Below are 19,180 nucleotides of genomic sequence, written 5' to 3' on the forward strand. Positions count from 1 at the left end.
AGAGGTTGTTAAAGTCTGGAGTGTTACAGGGTTAAGGTCAGGCTACTTCTCCATTCTAGTTTGGAGGGAAGGAAATGCCGCAGAATTTTCCTGCCATTCCCATGTACTGGGCAGGCTAGACCACTCCGTTACAGTGAGAAGATCTAAAGGTTGCTTACTCTTGTCCTCTGGTGGGGAGGGAGGGTGTGATGAGGTGGCCATGTCAGAGTGGGATGGCCATGTATGTGGAGCCAGTGGTCAGGGCGAAGGACCCAGCATGAGCTGAGCCGGATTTAAAGAACAGGACTTGAAGAACTAGAAAATGGGTGGAGTTTGGCCATTGAGAATTGGGAGGGGCAGAAATTCCCAGTCAGGTGAAGTTTTGACCCGCATGTCTCTCTTCAGGGTGAGTTCCTTGAGGGCTCAGGCCCTGTGACTGTGTCAGACTCCCCTCTCCTCTTGCAATAGCCCAGCGTTCCAAGGTGTTATAATGCTTTTGAATGAGCTGAGATTTACACAGGGACAAGTGTACAGGCACTACTGTGGGCAGAGTTGGGAACTCAGGCTGAGGGAGCATCTCTAGGGCTTAGTGGTAGACCTGCTTTTCCTGGGAGTGATGTGCAGGAGAACTTCCTGTCCAGGCCTGGGAACTCTCTAGTGAGAACATGTTGGGAGCTCACCTGGAAATGGCTCTGGGTTCTAGGTTCTTGACTCTCATCAGAATCAAGTGTTCCTTTATTGGGAGGGATATCTTCTTAAGTCTGTGGCCAAATTCCAAAGACCTTGTTCCTGATCCCAACTCTGATCTTTGACTTTCTTTGCGAGAAGAGAAAATCCTTCTGAAGCCGTGCTTTAGTTATCCAAAAACCTTTCTGATTGAGTGGGACCAGCCTGGTGCCTAGGCCAGGGCTAGGATCATGGGAGCTGAAGCCTGGTTAGGAGAGGTCAGATCAGGCCCATTTGCACCTAGACATAGCAGTGGGGCCTGGGGAACTGGGTACTGCAAGCTGGAGTCCTAGCCAGCAGAGATCCCTGGGGCACAGTGAGATTAGAGAGAAGAGGGCATAATTCCCTTGCCATGAGTGAACCCCCTGAGAGACATAGCTCTCCATTCAGGCCTGTTCTGGAGGTTAGGGGGCAAGGATCTTCTTTGTGATTCCTCTAAGAATTTGATTACCATTTGGAATATTCTGTGGGTCTCTAAGTATTCTTAAGTTCTCTGGTTGATTCCCTAGACTCAAGCCTGTGAGTGGATTGTCCAGAGCGCTTCTCCAGGGCTCTGACTCTCAACTTGTCTCCTCCTTGTACCATGGTTCTGACTTCCCATGGGACTTGGCCAACAAAGAAAGTGGTGTGGGTTCAGGGATATCCTTGGGTAGGGACTGAAGAGTCCTGGCAATAAGAAGGCAGCACTGTTTCTAGGGGCCTTCTTAGCATTGGGGTGAGTTCAGACCTCCCACTAGACCTTAGTCTTTGAGCACCTGCTTTGTTCCAGGCCCTGGGTTGGATGCTAGGGACACAGATAAATAAGATGTATATTAGTGAGATATTTTAGGAGGACAAAGGAGAGGTGGATACCTCCGCTCGGTAGTGTGGTGGAGAAGTGGTTTTAGGAAACTGTTAGGAAGTGAGGCCTGATGTTGAGAAAGCTGGGAAGGGCACTCCAGGTGGTAGGAGTAGCATGGGTTAAAGCTGAGAAGGGAGAACTGAACTGGTTCAGTGTGGGGCGGTTGTTGGGATGAGTGAGGGAGCTGGAGGGGTGAACAGAGGGCAGATCATAAAGGACCTAGAAGCTTGAACTTTATCCTGAGAGTGACGGGGAAGCCTTATGAGGTTGTAAAAGGGAAGTGACTTATCTGGTGCAGGCGCTTTCCTGAGCTCTGGCCCCTGTGTCTGTGTTATTCACGACTGTATTCCTAGCGTCCAGCACAGAGCCTGGCACATTGTTGGGGCCTGGCAAATATTTGTTGCCCTTTTGCCATTTTCTCAAACTCATGTTGCCTAAAACTGATCTCATTTCTCCTCCTTTCCTTTTCTTCTTACTTCTGTCAACCTCTTCTGTCTTGACCCATGCCCTCCATCTCCTTGTGTTTCCTGTGTTGGAGCATATGTGCACCCTGTGGTGTCCAGTTGCCAGTCTGCCCTGAAGGGCTGGCCTTTGGGTTGTGGGTAACATCTGGCACCCAAATGGCTTATTAGGAGTATGTTCTCCAAGTGCCTTGGGCACAGTTCTCCTTGAGTGCTTCCTCTTACCAGCTCCAAGATTTGAAAGTAAATAAAAGCAGATAAATAATGAAAACAACAGTGAGGAAAGCAAAGAAGCCGATTGTACAGAAGAGAAGATTCGGTTGAATCCACCAGCTAGGACCAAGCGCGGCTCAGTATCTCAACTGTTGTGGTTAAAATCTGCTAGCAGTCTTCCTTCTGCTTTTCTTCCTCCTTCTAAATTATTTTATTTGTATTTCAAATAGGTAATATATGCACCTGATACAACATTCGAAAGGTACAAAAGGCATACAGTGAAAAGTAAGTTTTCCTCTTCCCTTGGTCCCCGTTTAGTCCCCACGTCCCCTTTCCAGAGGTAACTAGTAGCCAGCTGTTACCTAGTTACTCATATTACCCATTCCGTCTTGAAACAGTTTCTCCTCTTGGCCTTTGTGACTTTACAGCACTGTCCTGGTTTTCCTCCTGCCCACCACCCACTCCTCTGTCTCCTTTCCTGGCTTCTCCTCTGCTTGATCTTATTCATGTTGTGATGCCCCAAAGCTTGGTCTTGGGAAAACTCCTTTTTATTTCTCCATTCTCTTGCTAGGTGTCTCCAGCACCATGGTTTTAAATACCACCTATAAGTTCATGTTTTCCAAGTATATTGAGAGGGTCCTAATTTCTTTGAGTCTCAGACTTCATATTCGATGGCTTGCTTGACATTTCCGATTGGATGCCTAAGGCCCATCTCAGAGTTAGCAAGTACATATCCAGAGACTAATGTAAGAATCTCTTTGATTGCTAGTTCACATCTCCCCGTCTAAGCCTCTTCTTTCTCTAATCTTCTCAGTAAATGGCACTGCCATTCACCATTTGCTCAAGCCCGATTTAGGTGTCATACTTTATTCTCCTTTTTTCTCTTATTTCCACACAACTGATCTATAGGGAAAGTCTTGTTGACCGTACTACTAAAGCATGCACTGGGTGCACCTACTCTATTTCTGCCCTTAACACACCTCCCCTCAGCCTTCTGCTGGACCACCACAGTAACCTCCTAAGTGGACTCCCTTCTTCCACTCTTGCCCCCTGAAGTCTGTCCAGCGATTATTTACTTCCATGTTGATTGGTGCTGGCTGACTGTGGGCTGGGGCAGTGCTAAGCACTGAAATATTCCCACAGAGAAGGCCAAGTGTCTTTGGGCATCTTCAGTCTGCACACCTCACCCAGAGGCTCAGACTTTTCTGAAGACATCCAGCCCACCCATACTAGGACAGTCTAGGAATCAAGGGCAGTCTAGGAACCAATCTAAGGCCTTCCACTCCAGCTTCTTTCAGATTGCTTCTCACTCCCCTTCTTACTTTTGGCCCTCCTGGTTTCTCAAGCTCCCTTGTTTTAGTGCTGTTCCTTTCATGACTACGGATGTTGACTGAGTTTGGATTCTCTCACTTGGCTTCTGCCATGGCAGCTCTTGAGGATCTGACTTCTGGTGCCCTTTCTGTGGCCCCAGTACAGGGTGAAGGTCACTGCGTCTTCCCTGCTCTCCACTGACTGAATGCTCCTATCTATAAGAAGGGAGGTATTGGATGTGCACATTATACAGTTTAAGGAAGGAGCACTTCTTAACCAGAGAGGTCCTGTCCACTATCCTTTAGTTAGGCCAACAGCAAGCAAAATGTGGAACAAAGTGTTTCTTCCCTCTGGACTGTCTAGTAAGGAAATGGGCCATTTTCTGAGTGTGAGTCCTCAGCCTTGGGGATCATTCACAGCAAGATTATTATGGTAGTGATTCCTGACCTTAGGAAGTGGGGTCAATGAAATAACTTGTGAGAGTATTTCTGGTTTTTAGTATTTGATGCCAAATATGAGGGACATCTGCTTTGGATACCAGAGATGGAGGTCTCTGAGTAACTAGATGGGTTCAGGAGCTCTCTGAAGGGACCCTCTTTTTGATACCAGTTCTTTAACTCAATAGATATTTTCTAGCACCGAGTGTATGCCAGGTGGTGTGTTGGGCATTGGGGATGCAGTGATGCAGAAGGCAGAGGATAATGAGATGTTGCAGCATGGCATCCATCAAGGCCTCTTTCCAGCCTTGTGGAACTTTGCTAGAAGTCAGCAGACATGCCTTGGCTGGCTTGTTCCATGGCATGGAACTCAGTGGGACGTCGGAGCCTGGGATCTTTGTCCCCGAACAAGGTTAATGGTATGTCTTGGTAAGAATAACCAAGTAAGTGAACAATAGCCTCTGGTTTATTGGGCATAAGGCCATTTGTTCAGAAGATGAGAGAAGCCTAATCAGGAGCCCCTCTTCCCCTGAACTGCTAGTATCGAGGGCCCAGATTGCTGCAAAGGCTGCAGAAGAGGAGCTGGAACAAATGGGACCGTGCTCCCTGAAGATGCTGTGGCTGCCTGGGCCTGGTGGTGTCACCTGAGTAGAGGAGTGCTAGGGATTCTATCCAGAAGAGGCGCTTGGGGAGATGTGGCTGTTCTCCTCCAGTAACAGAAGAAACCCAGACTGGGGCAGAAGGAGCAGATGCATCTGGGGGCCCATGAGGCAGAGTGGTGGGAAGGGAGACAGAAGATAGGCTTTGCTTCATAAAGGTCAGAGCTGCCCCCAGCTGGGTTGATTCATTTATTCAGCAAACATTCATCTGTGAAGGGTGCACTTTACATTAGGCTCTGTGTCTGGCAGACCAGGTTTCTGTTCTCGGGTTGCTTATAGTCTGGAGATTGCCTGGGAGGTAGACTGGCTCTTTCCTGGGGGTGTTTAAGTAGAGGCTGGACAAGCACTTGGGAGGGGCAGGTGGAGAATAAAGGAAATGAAAGATTCAGCTGGGGGAGGAGGGAGGTTTGGACTGGAGGCCTTTAAGGAGCTTTCCTATGCTCAAGGAGTGCTAGTGCTCTGCGTTCCTGAGGGTCAGGGAATGGAGTGGTTCAAAATTACCTTGAGGGTCTGTCCAGGGATACTCAGGAGGAGGGATTGGGTTGGAGGAGGGTAGGCAGGGCCTGATTGTCAGGAGGGCCTGGTTTTGTGTCTCTAAACCTCAGCCAGTGCTGAGGGTCACAACAGATCCTGCAGACCTAGGAAGGACCCAGAGCTTAGAGAGACTGCAGTCATAGCCCCAGAAGCAGGAGGGCTGGAGGAGGTTTGTCCCTGTCCTCAGCAGGCTGTTTGCCTTGCTTTAGTGCACCTTTCTGTCTCTCCCCTCCTATCACCCCTGCTTTTGTCTCAGGGTCTACAGGATGAGTGTCAGTACCTCCTTCAGCCGCAGCTGATTGTCCGGCGTTTGCTGGACGTTGCCGTGTTGGTGCCTGGGCGACCCTCAGAACAAACCCTCTCCCCCCACAATCGCTCAGCCCTGTACAAGTAAGTGGAATGCTCCCGTAAACCGGGCCCTTCCTGTCTTCCTTCCCTGACCTCAAAAAGGGAACAAGGTTCTTTTGGCTTCTTAGCCTGCCTGCTGTTCCTGCTCTTCCTCCAGCCAACCTGGACTGCTGGGCCACCCAGAGCCTGAGGGCTGGCCCGACCCTCCCTCCCTCTCTCCCAGGACAGAGGGGAAGACCCCCAAAAGGTCTCCTGTTCTCCTGTGTCCCTTACCTCTCCATGACCCCTTCTTCCCAGTGTTTCCCTCATCCTGTGTCCCTCTCACCTCTCTGTACCCTGTCTTTTCTTACCCCCAACCTACCCTCTGCCCAGGGTCTTTGTGCCCAGCTTCACTTACAGGGTTTCAGCACAGCTGGTGTGTGTGGGGGGCCGAGGGGCATCTGCCTGCCCCCTGACACTGCGCCTACGTCCCAAGGCCCCACCCCTGCACAACTCAAGCTCTGTGGCCTGTGGAGGTACATCAGTATGCCAGCTGGAGCTGGCACTACCCCCCTGGGGGCACTGGGTCTACGTGCGTGTGGAGACACCATCGCGGGGCCCTGGCAGGACCATCCGCTTCCAGCTGTGTGTGCGGTTGCAAGGTTAGAAGCCCCACACCTGTCCAGCCACCCAGCCTCTGTCCACACCTGTAGCTGGGAAGGGGCAGGCATAGTGGCTATGTTCACTGATCCTCGGCTATGTCCCTGTGACCTCCCTGACCCTACCCAGGCTCCTTCACACTCCCCAAAGCCCTCCTACTTGGAGCTTCCATTCACTGGAAGGCCTTCAGATCATTTTTTGGCACCTGACTGGGGGCTAACTAAGCGACCTCATTACTCTCCTTGATTTAATCTCTATTTCAGTGTCCTGGGGTAGGCAGGGACAGCTAGGACCTCTGGGTCATGTCCTTGCCAAAGCCCTTGCAAGTGAGTAAGAGGGTCCATCATCTGTTTCAGCAGTGTTCTCATTGCCCTTGGGGAGGGAGAGATGACCTTGATTTCCTCAACGTGACATTCTGTTAGCTGTGAACATTAGGAAGGCCCTGGACCCTGTCCTGTGAACTTAGATGCCAGACTCCTAGGAGACATTTGGTTTTAGTTGTCACCCACCTCACCCTTTGATAAATCCTGTCTGGCTCAGATCTTTTGTGGTGGGGCTGCAGGGCTGTGAGGGCGGCAGGCCCCAGCTCCAATTTTCTCTGCCCCACAGAGTGCCCGCAGCCCAGCCTGTCCCGTGCCCTGGTCCCTGGAGCTGCCATGAACATGCCCCAGTCACTGGGCAGCCAGTCACTGCCCCCAGAGCCGCCATCCCTCGGAGCCCCTGCTGAGGGGCCTGGGGCCACAACCCCTCCCGAGCACTGCTGGCCGGTGCGCCCGACGCTGCGCAATGAACTGGACACCTTCTCCGTCCACTTCTACATCTTCTTTGGCCCCAGCGTGGCCCTCCCCCCTGAGCGTCCAGCTGTGTTTGCCCTGAGGCTGCTGCCAGTGCTGGACAGCGGAGGTGTCCTCAGCCTGGAGCTCCAGCTCAATGCGGTACTCTTTGTGGAGAACGGGGAGGTCGCCCTGTGGTGGAACTTGAAGGAGACGGTGTCAGGGGTGAAGGGGCCCTACCTCCTCCAGGAAGCCTATCCAGGTTGCTTTCACCCAGTTTTATGGTTAGAGACCATGTATCAGCCCAATTCTGGTCAACAAATGTGCCCTGAGTATTTATTGCAAATGGGCTAGGAAGCCAGGGCAGCTCAGAATGGTCCAGATTTTCCCAGTTTTGCAGGCCAACTTGCCACTCACTAAGGGCCTCTCTCTATGGCAGGTGTGGATTTTTTCTTGCAGATCTCCTGTGATGGGAGTTCACCACCTCTTGAGACCATACAGTCCGTACTTAGACAATGCCAGAGGTATTCTTGGCATTCTGTTGAAGTCTGCCTCCGTGGATTTTTACCCACTGATCTTTGTTTTACCTCAGAAGCAATATCCAGTCATCTACCTCTGTCCATTTTTTTTAAATAAATAGACTTTATTTTTCAGAGAAGTTTTAGGCTTACAGAAAAACTGAGGAAAGTACAGAGAGTTCCTTTCTTTCCCCGCACAGTTTCCCGTATTACTCACATCATACCTTAGTGTGGTACATTTGTTGCATCTCTATCCAATTTTAACAGCCCTTCAGATGCCTCTCAATCTCACCAAAGCTGAACCTCAGTGTCTGAGACTTCTCTTCATCCTCCGCTCTCTCCTCATACTGCTTGTCACTGTGCCTCTGAAATAAGTGATCTGGGGTGGTCTGAGCTGGGTGACAGGCAGCCTGAGATCAAGTTACCTCTTTCAGCTGCTGCCTCACACTGTGGGACTTGAGGCTTGTGGTGAACTAAGACCTCTGGGTCTTTTTCCTTTCCATCTTTTTTTCTTCAAAACAATTGTATACATTTACTTTTTAATTATAGAAGTAATAGGATCACACATGAAAGCCTTGGAAAATAGAAGAAGGCACCCTAGTGCCTTATCCACATTGCCCCCCTAGTCCTTATCCACATTGACTGCTGTATTTATCTAGTTGTAACCAAGGGGCATGCGCATTTTCATGCCCTGAGCCTGGTACATATAAACACTGCCAATTCCTATCTTGTGTTTTTGCAGTGCACTTTTTAACCCGAGTGGAAGAATTTATGTCCATCTTTGAGGCATTGCCTAATACTGGTTTGGGCCTTGGGTCTTCTCTGTTTTATGTAACTCACACACTTGAAAAGCTAGCCTTCTACATGACTTAGTCATTATTTTCAGCATTGAATAAGACTGGGCTAAGGGCAGAGTTTTGTGTCAGGCCACTGGCAACTGTCTTGGGTTGCCGTTTATCTAATAATTTAACTACTGTTCCCTCAGCCAGGAATCCTTTTAATTCTACTATCCCCCAGTTCTGGGGCAGGGACAGTTTTCCTGTCAGCCCACTTGAGACCTGGTCTGTGGCTTGATGTGGTATTTTATGGGACACGGCTCAGAACTTTCTAGTGGTCCTGCTGGTCAGGACAGAGCTGATTTCAACCCCGAGATGTTCCTTATTTGCATCTTGCTCTCTGATTCTGTTCTGGCTAAGACTATATATTTTGTGTTTGCTTATTACCATGACTTTGGTCAGTGACAGTGAAGTCTTGATTTGACCTTGAAACCATAGAGCTTATATCAGAGGCCAGCCTCATCCATACTCTCTCTTCCTCAGGATCCTGAGAGGAGCGGCCCAGCCCTCGCTGCCTAACCCTATCCCTCTCTGCATTCTTGTCCATTTTCTCTAAAGGGCATATGCTTACATTCCAGCCATCTGCATGCTTTGACACTTGCTGCACACCTCAGACAGCCTGTTATGTTTATTCTGAAAGGTATATTGGCACCTCTACTCTGATGTTTCCCTCCAAGTATTTTGATTTTTCCCTTGGATCAAGAATTGGACATTTGGATCAGAAAACTGCATACCTAGAGGACATTTTTGCTTGGCTTTCACCAGAAGGGCTTATGCTGAATAATTTGGCATATTGCCCTGGGCTTGCACTGAGGGAGGTTACGAGCAAGTTGTATGAAATTCACTCTGGCAGTTAAGGATAGGAGGCACTTAGTGCTTTTTTTTTAAAATTTATTTCTTTTTATTGAGTTATATAGTCAAGTTTACAATGTATCAATTTCTGGTGTACAACACAATTCTCCAGTCATACATGAATATACATATATTCATTTTTATATTCTATTTGCCACGAGCTACTATAAAATATTGAATATATTTCCTTGTGCTATACAGTATAAACTTATTTATATTATATGTCAGTATCTGCAATTCTCGAACTCCCAGTTTATCCCTTCCCACCCTGCTCCTTCCTGGCAACCACAAGTCTGTATTCTATGTCTGAATCTGTTTCTGTTTTATATATAAGTTCATTTGTCTTTTTTTTTTTTTTTTTTAGATTCCACATATGAGTGATGTCATATGGTATTTTTCTTTCTCTTTCTGGCTTATTTCACTTTGACATTCTCCAGGGACATCCATGTTGCTGCAAATGGCATTATGTTGTCATTTTTTATGGCTGAGTATTATTCCATTGTATAAACATACCACAACTTCTTTATCTAGTCATCTGTTGATGGATATTAAGGTTGTTTCCATGCCTTGGCTATTGTAGATAGTGCTGCTATGAACACTGGGGTGCAGGTGTCTTTTTAAATTTGGGTTCCTTCTGGGTATATGCCCAGGAGTGGGATTGCTGGGTCATACGGTAAGTCTATTTTTAGTCTTTTGAGGAATCTCCATACTGTTTTCCATAATGGCTGCACCAAACGACCCTTTCTTGACACCCTTTCCAGCATTTATCATTTGTGGACTTTTGAGTGATGGCCATTCTGGCTGGTGTGAGGTGGTACCTCACTGTAGTTTTGATTTGTATTTCCCTGGTAATTAGTGATATTGAGCATTTTTTCATGTGCCTGTTGGTCATTCATATGTCTTCATTGGAGAATTGTTTGTTTAGGTCTTCTGCCCATTTTTGGATTGGGTTGTTTGGTTTTTTTCTTATTAAATCATATGAGCTGTTCATATATTCTGGAAATTAAGCCCTTGTCAGTTTCATCTTTTGCAAATAACTTAGTGCTTCCTTGATTCAAAGTTAACTGAGAACCACCCTTTTGGGTGCAGTGCTTCTGAGATTGATTAACTTTTATCTTGTGGACTCGCAAATCTGGTCACTCATCATGTTTCCTTCTTTGCTTTGGTTGCTTGGAAGTCAGCATCAAATATCTGGCCCATGTCTAGGGACAGACTTTGTTTTCCTATCCTGATTTGTAAATTTCCCTCATGCATTTATTTTATCCTATTATATGTATTTAATAAGCTGCCTCAAATCCTTCTTGAATGAGGTGATCTTATAGCTTCCTGTTACCTTTATTCTTGTGGACAACCCTTTCCATTTACTCTTGTGGATATCCGGTTTCTTTTCATCCCAGCCAGTTGCTACATTTAATCCCACAGGCATTCTGTTACTACTGTTCAGTACCTAGGATCATTTTACCTGAGGATGAGTGCATTTCTTTACATGACTCTTGCCTTCAGGCCCAGGTGAAGATCTGAAGATGATTGATAAACTTTGCAGTTACCTTTGTTCACAACCAGTTTCTACATCCAGCAACAGTGCCCTTCCCCTTCCCCTCAACAAATTAGACAGACTGAGAAAGAGGGTGTTCTCTCTTGCCTGGACAGAATTTAAACCATTCTGCCCAAAGAAAAGATTAAGAATTAGCCTTGCCTTCTCATCAGTCTTTGAAAGATCTCTGCTGTGGAAGATGGTGGTGTTTCCCAGTTTCTCTATTGTAAGAATGAAGGAGGTAGGGGAGCCTTCAGTGTGGTGAGCACCTGCCAGAATGGGGTGTCCAGTGACAGCCGGGAGGGGCTTCTGGGGAGGGGTTGAGAGGTGTAGGAGTTTGGAGGTGGTGGTAGGAGGACCTGGAGGGTGTGACAGCCTCATCTTTATACTTGCCCTGCCCAGAGCTCCCTGCACCAGGAAAATGTGACAGTGTTCGGATGCCTGACTCATGAGGTGCCCTTGAGCCAGGGGGATGCAGCCGTGACCTGTTCCAAAGGTGGGGTGAGGAATTGGGGAGTGGGAGGGGGCTGGAAGTTTGGGGCAAGGGGGAGGAGGGTATGGAGGAAGGATGGTTGGGCGTCTGGGAAGTAGGGGTAGGTGGATGAGGGTTCTTTAGGTCCTGACCCCACAGTGCCCCTTCCCTTCTCCCCTCAGAGTCCCTGGCCGGTTTCCTCCTCACGGTCAGTGCCACCTCCAGAGTGGCCAGGCTGCGAATCCCGTTCCCGCAGACGGGGACCTGGTTCCTGACCCTGCGCTCCCTGTGCGGGGTGGGGCCTCGGTGAGCAGCGCAGGGCGGGGCGGGGCGGGGCAGGGCGGGGCGGGGCGGGGCTGGGAGGATGCAACCCCAGGCCCCAGGTGACGGCCAGTTTGTGCGCAGGTTTGTGCGGTGCCAGAACGCGACGGCCGAGGTGCGGCTGCGCACCTTTCTGTCCCCGTGCGTGGACGACTGCGGGCCCTACGGCCAGTGCAAGCTGCTGCGCACGCACAACTACCTGTACGCCGCCTGCGAGTGCAAGGCCGGTGAGCGGCCAGGCTGGCAAGGGAGCCCAGCTGGGGACGGGAGGGAGGCGGCAGCCTGAGTTGCTGGGTTTGGAGAGAAAGCGGGGGCAGAGTGTCCCCTGGCCGTGGTGTCGGGCTTGGCCAGAGGCCGCCAGCAGAAGTGTCTGCCGAACCCATGGCTGCCTTCTGTCTTCCATCCTGTGCCCTTCCCACCCGCAGGGTGGCGGGGCTGGGGCTGCACCGACAGTGCGGATGCGCTCACCTATGGATTCCAGCTGCTGTCCACACTACTGCTGTGCCTGAGCAACCTCATGTTTTTGCCACCCGTGGTCCTGGCCATTCGGAGCCGATACGTGCTAGAAGCCGCTGTCTACACCTTCACCATGTTCTTCTCCACGGTATGTGGCCTTCACCGAGTCCCTATCCATGGTGGTGGGTGAGGGTCTACATTTCCACCGTGGTTTCCACGAGTTTGGGGATGTCTACACTTTCATAGTATGAGGATGGCTCCTCTAAACTGTGGCTTCTACAGCAGTACTTCCTGGTCATTTCATATATACATGGCATGCATAGAACATGGTAATTTTTGTAAGGCACTTGGGGTAAAGGAACTACACTGTTTGCGACTTAAGATAACAGCCACTGGAGACAGTATGGGTCTCCAGCTGTCCCCCACCCTGCCTGTCTACATTAAGGGCAGAGGGGACCTTTACCTCAACACACTGGCTGAGAACCCCTGACCTACAATATGGAGTAGTGTGTACACATTCCCCCTGAAATGCTGCATCTAGGGATCTTTTCATCTCATCCCTGGGCTCTTGGCATCTTGTGATACATAGGGCCTGCCTATGAGCACTGCAAACATCTTAGGTGAATCCTGACTTTTTCTCATGTTTTAGTGACAAGGATGTCTTAAAAACTAATACATGCCTCCCTGTTGTCCAGCATGAACAGATCAGACACATGTCCAAATTACAAATATCTACTTATCATCTAGGAGAAAGAGGGGGCAAATGTCCTGAGACTGAGGGTCATGTCCTAGGTCCTGGACGCTCCTCCACAGGTGAGGAAGAGTGGGCTGTACCATTCCATAGAGAGAGACCTTGGCCCCTTAAGCTTCATGAGAACAGCACACCCCAATTTTGTTTCACCGGACCCTTTTTTAGACCTGCTCTGACAGTGCCTCATGCTATTTTATATTAGACACTGCTTCTCTTTTTTTGTTGCCAGACACCCTTTATACTGTTGCTCACCAAATCCTCTAGCAATAGCTGTTTCACCAGTGCCCTTTTGGTTATGTGCAGATCTGACATGGTTCACAGTTAGTAAGAATACCTAAGTGGGGTGAGCATGTCCATTCTCCTGCACTTCGCACAAGCATCCTGGGCATTGGCTCCAGAGTTTGGTACCAGATGACTCCTCATCTTCGAGATTTGATGGCATATCAACCAGAAAAGACCTTCCCCTGGTAGGAATGCTGGGGGAGCCAAAAGTGCCTGGCACCACATACAGAGCTTCCACTTTCTTAAATGAGGCAATAAGCAAAGATCAAGGAAAAGATACTGGCTCTGAGGGGTTGCCTAAAGTCCTGCTCTAAGTCCTGTTCTTTTTCCACAAGGGCCAAAATGGAGAGCTGCTTGTGATTCAGTTTTCCCAGGGAGGTTCCCTGTTGTCCCTCTTTCCCATTCATTATTTAGTTTAGACTTATTTCATTCCTCCATATCCTCCATCTAAAGGCCCATTGGTCATATCACAGGTATCAGTACCAGCACAGTAGATGACAGTCTTCCCTGTCTTCAAAACCTTGGAGTAGTGCGTCAGGTCCCATCCAGGGCCTGGTAGCTCTGTTCTTCAGGAGTTTAAAATGCAAAATGTAAATATGTAAAATATGTTAAGAAAAAAACAGGCCACAAACCCAGTACTTGACTTTGTATCTAGCTGGACAGTTCAGATAACACTAACAGAAAAATAACATCTCCTGAGTACATGCTGTGTGTCAGACACTGCTCATCAACTCCCCCCAATAGCATTGTAATAATAGGTAGATATTATATTGTCATCATCCCTTTTTTGCAGATGAATTTAAATACTTTACCTAAGGTCTGAGTTGAGTGGTACAACCAAAATTCTCACTCAGCCTGCCTCCAGAGCCTCTCATGTAATCACTGAGCTGTAGTGTTCCCCTTGCACCAGGACAGTGAGTATGCATTGATACTTTTCTAAACTGACTTCAGTTTCTCAGAATTCTTGGAGTATACAGAGAAACTTATGACCTCGGTTTAGTAGTTCTCAAATTCTTAAAATGTAAGAAGAGCCATTCAAAAGATCAGAAAATATAACTAAACCAAATACAAGAAATCACAGGGAAAATAAAACAGGCATTGCACCTGAAACCCATATGGTTCAAGCCACATGTCCTGCAGGGCTACTTGAGTCCTCATAGTTGGATCCCAGAAGACCCAGACAGAGCTGACATCCTGGGGCCCCTGAAGCCCCCTAGCTGATCTCTGAGATCCTGGCTGCAAGTCTACCTCCTCGTTACCTCTTCTGTTTCTCATAGCATCATACAAGTAATACTCAATGGCCCTTGGCAAAATTCCATGACTGTTGCCAAGGGGAAACAGAAGCAGAAAATAAGTAACAGCAATAGGTTTCTTTCTATCTTGAGTGCTAATGTTCCTGGATTGCCTGGATTGAGTATATTTGCATTTCCAGTTTTTAATTCTGTACTGCCTGGATACTCTGTTTTGGAGCATTAGATGAACTGTGTAGTTATGTTATAAAAATATAAAATCCACAGGAAAAAAACAATTTAGGATAATTTTCCAAAATTACCTTTTAAGTAAAAAAAAAATGCAAAGCTGAGGAAAGTGTCAAATTAGATTAGATTACACTGATAGAAGCCAATTTGTAGTCTGAATTTCTCTTCTTAAATCCCCCAATATTTCTGTGTTATTTCTACCACTTCTTTTTAATTCTATTGACAATGGGAATACTAAACTAAAAATTAGTCCACAATTTTCAGTGAGACAATACTGCAACATATTTTTGTGTGTATATGTGTATATGTATATATATATATATATTTTTTTTTTTTTGCATGGGGGAAAGTTTATTGGTGTGGGGATATTCTTCCATGAGTATACATGGCATGAAGTGTAAGAAGACTAAAACCTTACTGAGCACATACTGTGTGCCAAACAGACAGGAGAGTATTCCAGACACTCAGGGTAGAGTCTCCCAGGTGCCACTGCACATGACTCAGCCTTCAGTAGCCCATTCCGGAGTTCTGTTGAGCCAGTTGCTTCTAGGTTATGGATAAATGGTTACTCCAGTGAAATCTATGATGGTGAGCAATTTGCTTTACCTTATTTACTATAAATTGTGTCTCCTGGTTAGAGATGGTGATGGATGGGGTGCCATGGCAATAGATAATGGATTCTACTCCATGTATTAATAATAAAGCAGGCTGAAGCACTGTGGGTAGAAGAGACAGATATATACCTAGGATATATGATGACAAGATGCTGTCTCCTCAGGGTTGAGAAGTTTCAATGAAGTAAGCTGCCACAAGTTGTTGGCTGGTTTCCCTAGTGAATCGTGCCCTGTGAGGGAGTCAGTGATGGACTTCATTGATGGCATTTTCAGACATTCAGCGGTGACAGTAGCCAGATCAGTACTGGTGAAGTGTAGATCATGTTGTTCACTTCACACGGTAATTTTAATTGGACTCTACCCCTACATGTTTTCTACGACCTTAATCTCTCTGACCTCTTAGTGCACTTGGAGAATAATCAGTCATAGAATACTAGAGAGATGATTTCCCCCTAATCTGCTTCAGAGCTGATTTCTCCATTTTTCCCTACTCTTTTTTTTCAGTGCGGGAATTCTTAGGAGGAAATCAGCCTTCAATTAATTACTTTCTTAGATGTGTTTTCAATATTAAGTGATTCAGCTTTGCTTTTTTTCTGCTGGTATATATCCTCTCTTATTTGAGGTTGAAGGGTTTATTCCAGAAATGTTTGGCCAATTCCTTCTATATGCTTGAAAGTCAGGCATATGGAACAAGTGCTTGGTGAAGCTGCAAAGTAAAATTAATACTTTGAAATAAAATTCAAATCATAAAACAGTATTGAGTAATTCAGTGAGCTGTAGTACTTGTATCTGGTCTTGGAAGTAGAGTAGGAAAAGACCAAAATATTGATTTGTTTAGGAACCAAATTAGCTCCTAATTAATAACATATGAGAAAAAAAGAATTGGAAAATAAGCCTTTTTGGCATATTCAAGCATTAATTCTAATGCTGATGTGGACCCATATGAAAAGTCAGAGTTTCCCAGTGAGAACTCATTTTCTCAATTTAATAATGCATAAGAGGGATCCATGTCCTCAGACTTGTAAACCCTCTCTAAAGCCTGGGATACTCACTTAACACACAATCATTCCAAAACAGGCTCTTCCTGAAGGGACAACATGCTTTACCTCCGAAGCGAAGGAAAAGAAAGAAGATAGATACACAAGTTTAAGACCTGCAGTTTGAAATTTGAGGGAATTGAACCCAGGGTTTTGCAATTCCAGTTAATATCCCTAAGTTTTTTTAAAATTTCTTTTTCTAAACTCCTATCTTCTTATATAAAGCCCTTATATTATTATCTTATAGCCCTTATATTATATAACAGCTATATGTTATATAATACTAATAGTATTGTTTGTTATATAATACTATTATATAATATAAGGGCTACAAGATAATAATACTAAAAGATTATATATTATGTAATAATAATTTTTATTATCTTACAGCTCTTATATTGTTCACCCTTTCTCCTCTGTTGGTTAAAGTTATAAATTTTGTAATTTGAATGACAGGTGCAATCTTCAACAGGTTGAAAAGAAACATTAGCGGTTTCTTCCTCATCCTTTGTCTCTTGAGACTGAACTTTTGAGTCTGTTTTTCCATTCTGTTGGGGAATTCTACTGGGGGCACCTCTGCATCTGGTCTGGATTCTGTCAGTTTTCACAACAGACCTGCTTCCATTTCCCACTCGCTTTTTCTTAACGGCTCTGCTATGTGATTGAGATTGGAGTGTCATGGTTTGAGATACAGGTTCAGGATATACTGCTCCTTTTCCCTGAACTCTGCTTCCTGACCTCACCGCCACCTTCTTGTTCTCAACTCTAACTTGTTCAAATAGGAGACTAGATTTCTTTCACTTCCACTCTCCTCAGAAGTTACCGAGACCCTATTGCTGTCAGTGAGTGAACAACTTGTGTTGCTCCACTGTCCCTGTCCTCAGCTGTGGACTGGATATCCCAACCACACCCAGAGCTGTGCCTCTAGAGGCCTGGATACCTGTCTCACTGAAGTCTGTAAGGCCACCTCTCTTTTGGGCTGAGAGCCCTTGTGACTTAGGGTTGCCTTTTAATAGCATGATGAAGAAACTGATGTGGGCTGAAAGTAGTGACTAAAGGGCCCCACCAGTTAGTGATCAGGCCACTTCAGAGGCTACCTTTGGATGGTAAATGCTTAGCTTTCCTGCCCCAGCTTCAGTTCAGCCAAATGCATTTCAGCCCAATCCTGGCAATTACACAGGGTTGTCTCTCCTATCAAGAGATGCCCTCAGTAGCCATGGCTCCCTGAGCACTGGGGTACAGTGCAGGGGACAGAGGTCAAACAGATTGATTCACAGAATCTTAAGAAACTTTCTTGATCCCCTAAAATCTGCTGGCATGTCTCAAGCTCAGCTCCAATGAGTAGATTTTGATCAAGTTTATGTAGGTCAAAACCTTTTCTTTTCCCATTACAGCTTTGAGAGTTTTCTTCTTAACCCTGCTTCCATCACCATAACAACCCATTCTTCCTGACATCTAGCAGGGATGCTGTCAGGAGATGGGAGGCGTGAGCGTGCCACTGTGATGCTTGATCTCGGACAGAGCTTTTTGTCTTCAGAGGTCCTACCCAGTTTCTTTTCTCTGGATGGGCTCATAAGGCACACGACACAGAGGGAGGCATGTTCCTGTCATCTTTGCCTCAAAGATATTCTTAAAACCATATATGGTCTTAGTGTTTGGCATCAATAAGTACTCAAATCACATAAATTATATACAGAAGTTTAGAGAAAGGTGACAGCAAATGTTCCAAGACAAAGTGAACTTGAACTCAAGTTCTCCTTGGGAACCCTTTTCACAAATAAGGGGACACAGGCTGCCCGAGGCCGTGATAGCATCGTTTAGAGAGGCACAGGAGTGGAGACCACAGACCCAAGGGCTGACAGGAGACCTTGGTTTCTTAACTGGGGTGCCCAGTATAGCTTGTTCCAGTTCTACTTGTGTCCCCTGCACCCCCTTTTAAGTTCCTCAGCACTCTGTTCTTTACTGTGTTTCCCATGGTGTAGAGTGGGTGAACACTGTCCCTTCCCCATGTTCTTCCCCATGCTGTAAAGTGCCATGCACTTCTCCATGGCTTTAGGGACTGCCTCTTTTCTTACTGTGTCCCTGCCCATGGCATTGGGTGGGAGGGGATGCAGAGGGCCAGTTAGTGCAAGGTCTGAAGGTGAAGCATAACTCAGAGTCTGAGCTACCAGGAGAGACCGGGGTGTGGTGGAGGCTTGGGGTCCAGATTGGCCAAGGTTATATGTGGGACAACCTATGCGAGCACAAGGAGATTTAGGCAAGGATTGGCCTCAGCCTGGGAGATCTGGACCCCCTGGCCTGGTGCTCTCCACAGCACATTCCAGAAGCAGGCAGATTAGGAAGGTGAGGGTGAGGGTCAGGCCTGCCAAATACATTCAGCTTGAGAGAGACGGGGCCTCTACCATATTCTTCTCAGGAGTGGGGTCGGACGTTTCCCAGTTCTGCTTAGTCTGTGTCCTCTGACCTCCCTTGTGGCCTCTCTCTCCGGCTTTGTGGACCTGAACCTCTGCCCCACATTCTCTCAATGCCTGTCCTTTCTCCCCCCAGTTCTACCATGCCTGTGACCAGCCAGGCATTGTGGTTTTCTGCATCATGGACTACGATGTGCTGCAGTTCTGTGATTTCCTGGGCTCCTTAATGTCCGTGTGGGTCACTGTCATTGCCATGGCTCGTTTACAGCCTGTGGTCAAGCAGGTCAGTCCAGAGTGGGCCCCGGGGGACAAAGTCTAGGTGAAACCCACTCCCATCCTCCCCCGGAGGCATCGCCAAGTGCCTCTCACTGCCCGGCCCAGCCCCTGGAGACCTCTTTCTCTAGGTGCTGTACTTGCTGGGGGCTATGCTGCTGTCCATGGCTCTGCAGCTTGACCGGCATGGACTCTGGAACCTGCTTGGACCCAGCCTCTTTGCCCTGGGGATCTTGGCCACAGCCTGGGTAAGGTTGGGAGGGCCGGGGGAGAGGGGAGGCCCCAGCAGGACTTGGGTGCAGAGACTTGGGTATCTGGTTTCCAGTTTAAGGAAGGTGGGCTTGGATCCTATGGTCAGTGCCTAACTCCAGTCTTGGCAGGTGCCTTCAGGTCACAAGCAGGGCTCAGGGGAAGCCTCAGAGTG

At 47.3% G+C, this 19,180-nt stretch overlaps 1 protein-coding gene across 4 annotated transcripts in view; it reads left to right on the top strand.

Moving 5' to 3' along the window:
- TMEM8B (transmembrane protein 8B) overlaps window positions 1-19,180 on the top strand; it is a 37,345-nt gene that overhangs the window by 6,472 nt on the left and 11,693 nt on the right. For all 4 annotated transcript variants that reach the window (XM_074361825.1, XM_074361826.1, XM_074361823.1 and 1 more), the window contains 9 exons: window positions 5,418-5,551; window positions 5,882-6,150; window positions 6,758-7,083; window positions 11,064-11,157; window positions 11,316-11,439; window positions 11,539-11,681; window positions 11,880-12,058; window positions 18,620-18,766; window positions 18,888-19,004. In XM_074361825.1, the coding sequence (XP_074217926.1) occupies window positions 5,418-5,551; window positions 5,882-6,150; window positions 6,758-7,083; window positions 11,064-11,157; window positions 11,316-11,439; window positions 11,539-11,681; window positions 11,880-12,058; window positions 18,620-18,766; window positions 18,888-19,004 (1,533 nt within the window). The remainder of the gene's footprint in view (window positions 1-5,417; window positions 5,552-5,881; window positions 6,151-6,757; window positions 7,084-11,063; window positions 11,158-11,315; window positions 11,440-11,538; window positions 11,682-11,879; window positions 12,059-18,619; window positions 18,767-18,887; window positions 19,005-19,180) is intronic.

Source organism: Camelus bactrianus, chromosome 4 (assembly GCF_048773025.1).
Source record: "Camelus bactrianus isolate YW-2024 breed Bactrian camel chromosome 4, ASM4877302v1, whole genome shotgun sequence".
Lineage (NCBI taxonomy): Eukaryota > Metazoa > Chordata > Mammalia > Artiodactyla > Camelidae > Camelus > Camelus bactrianus.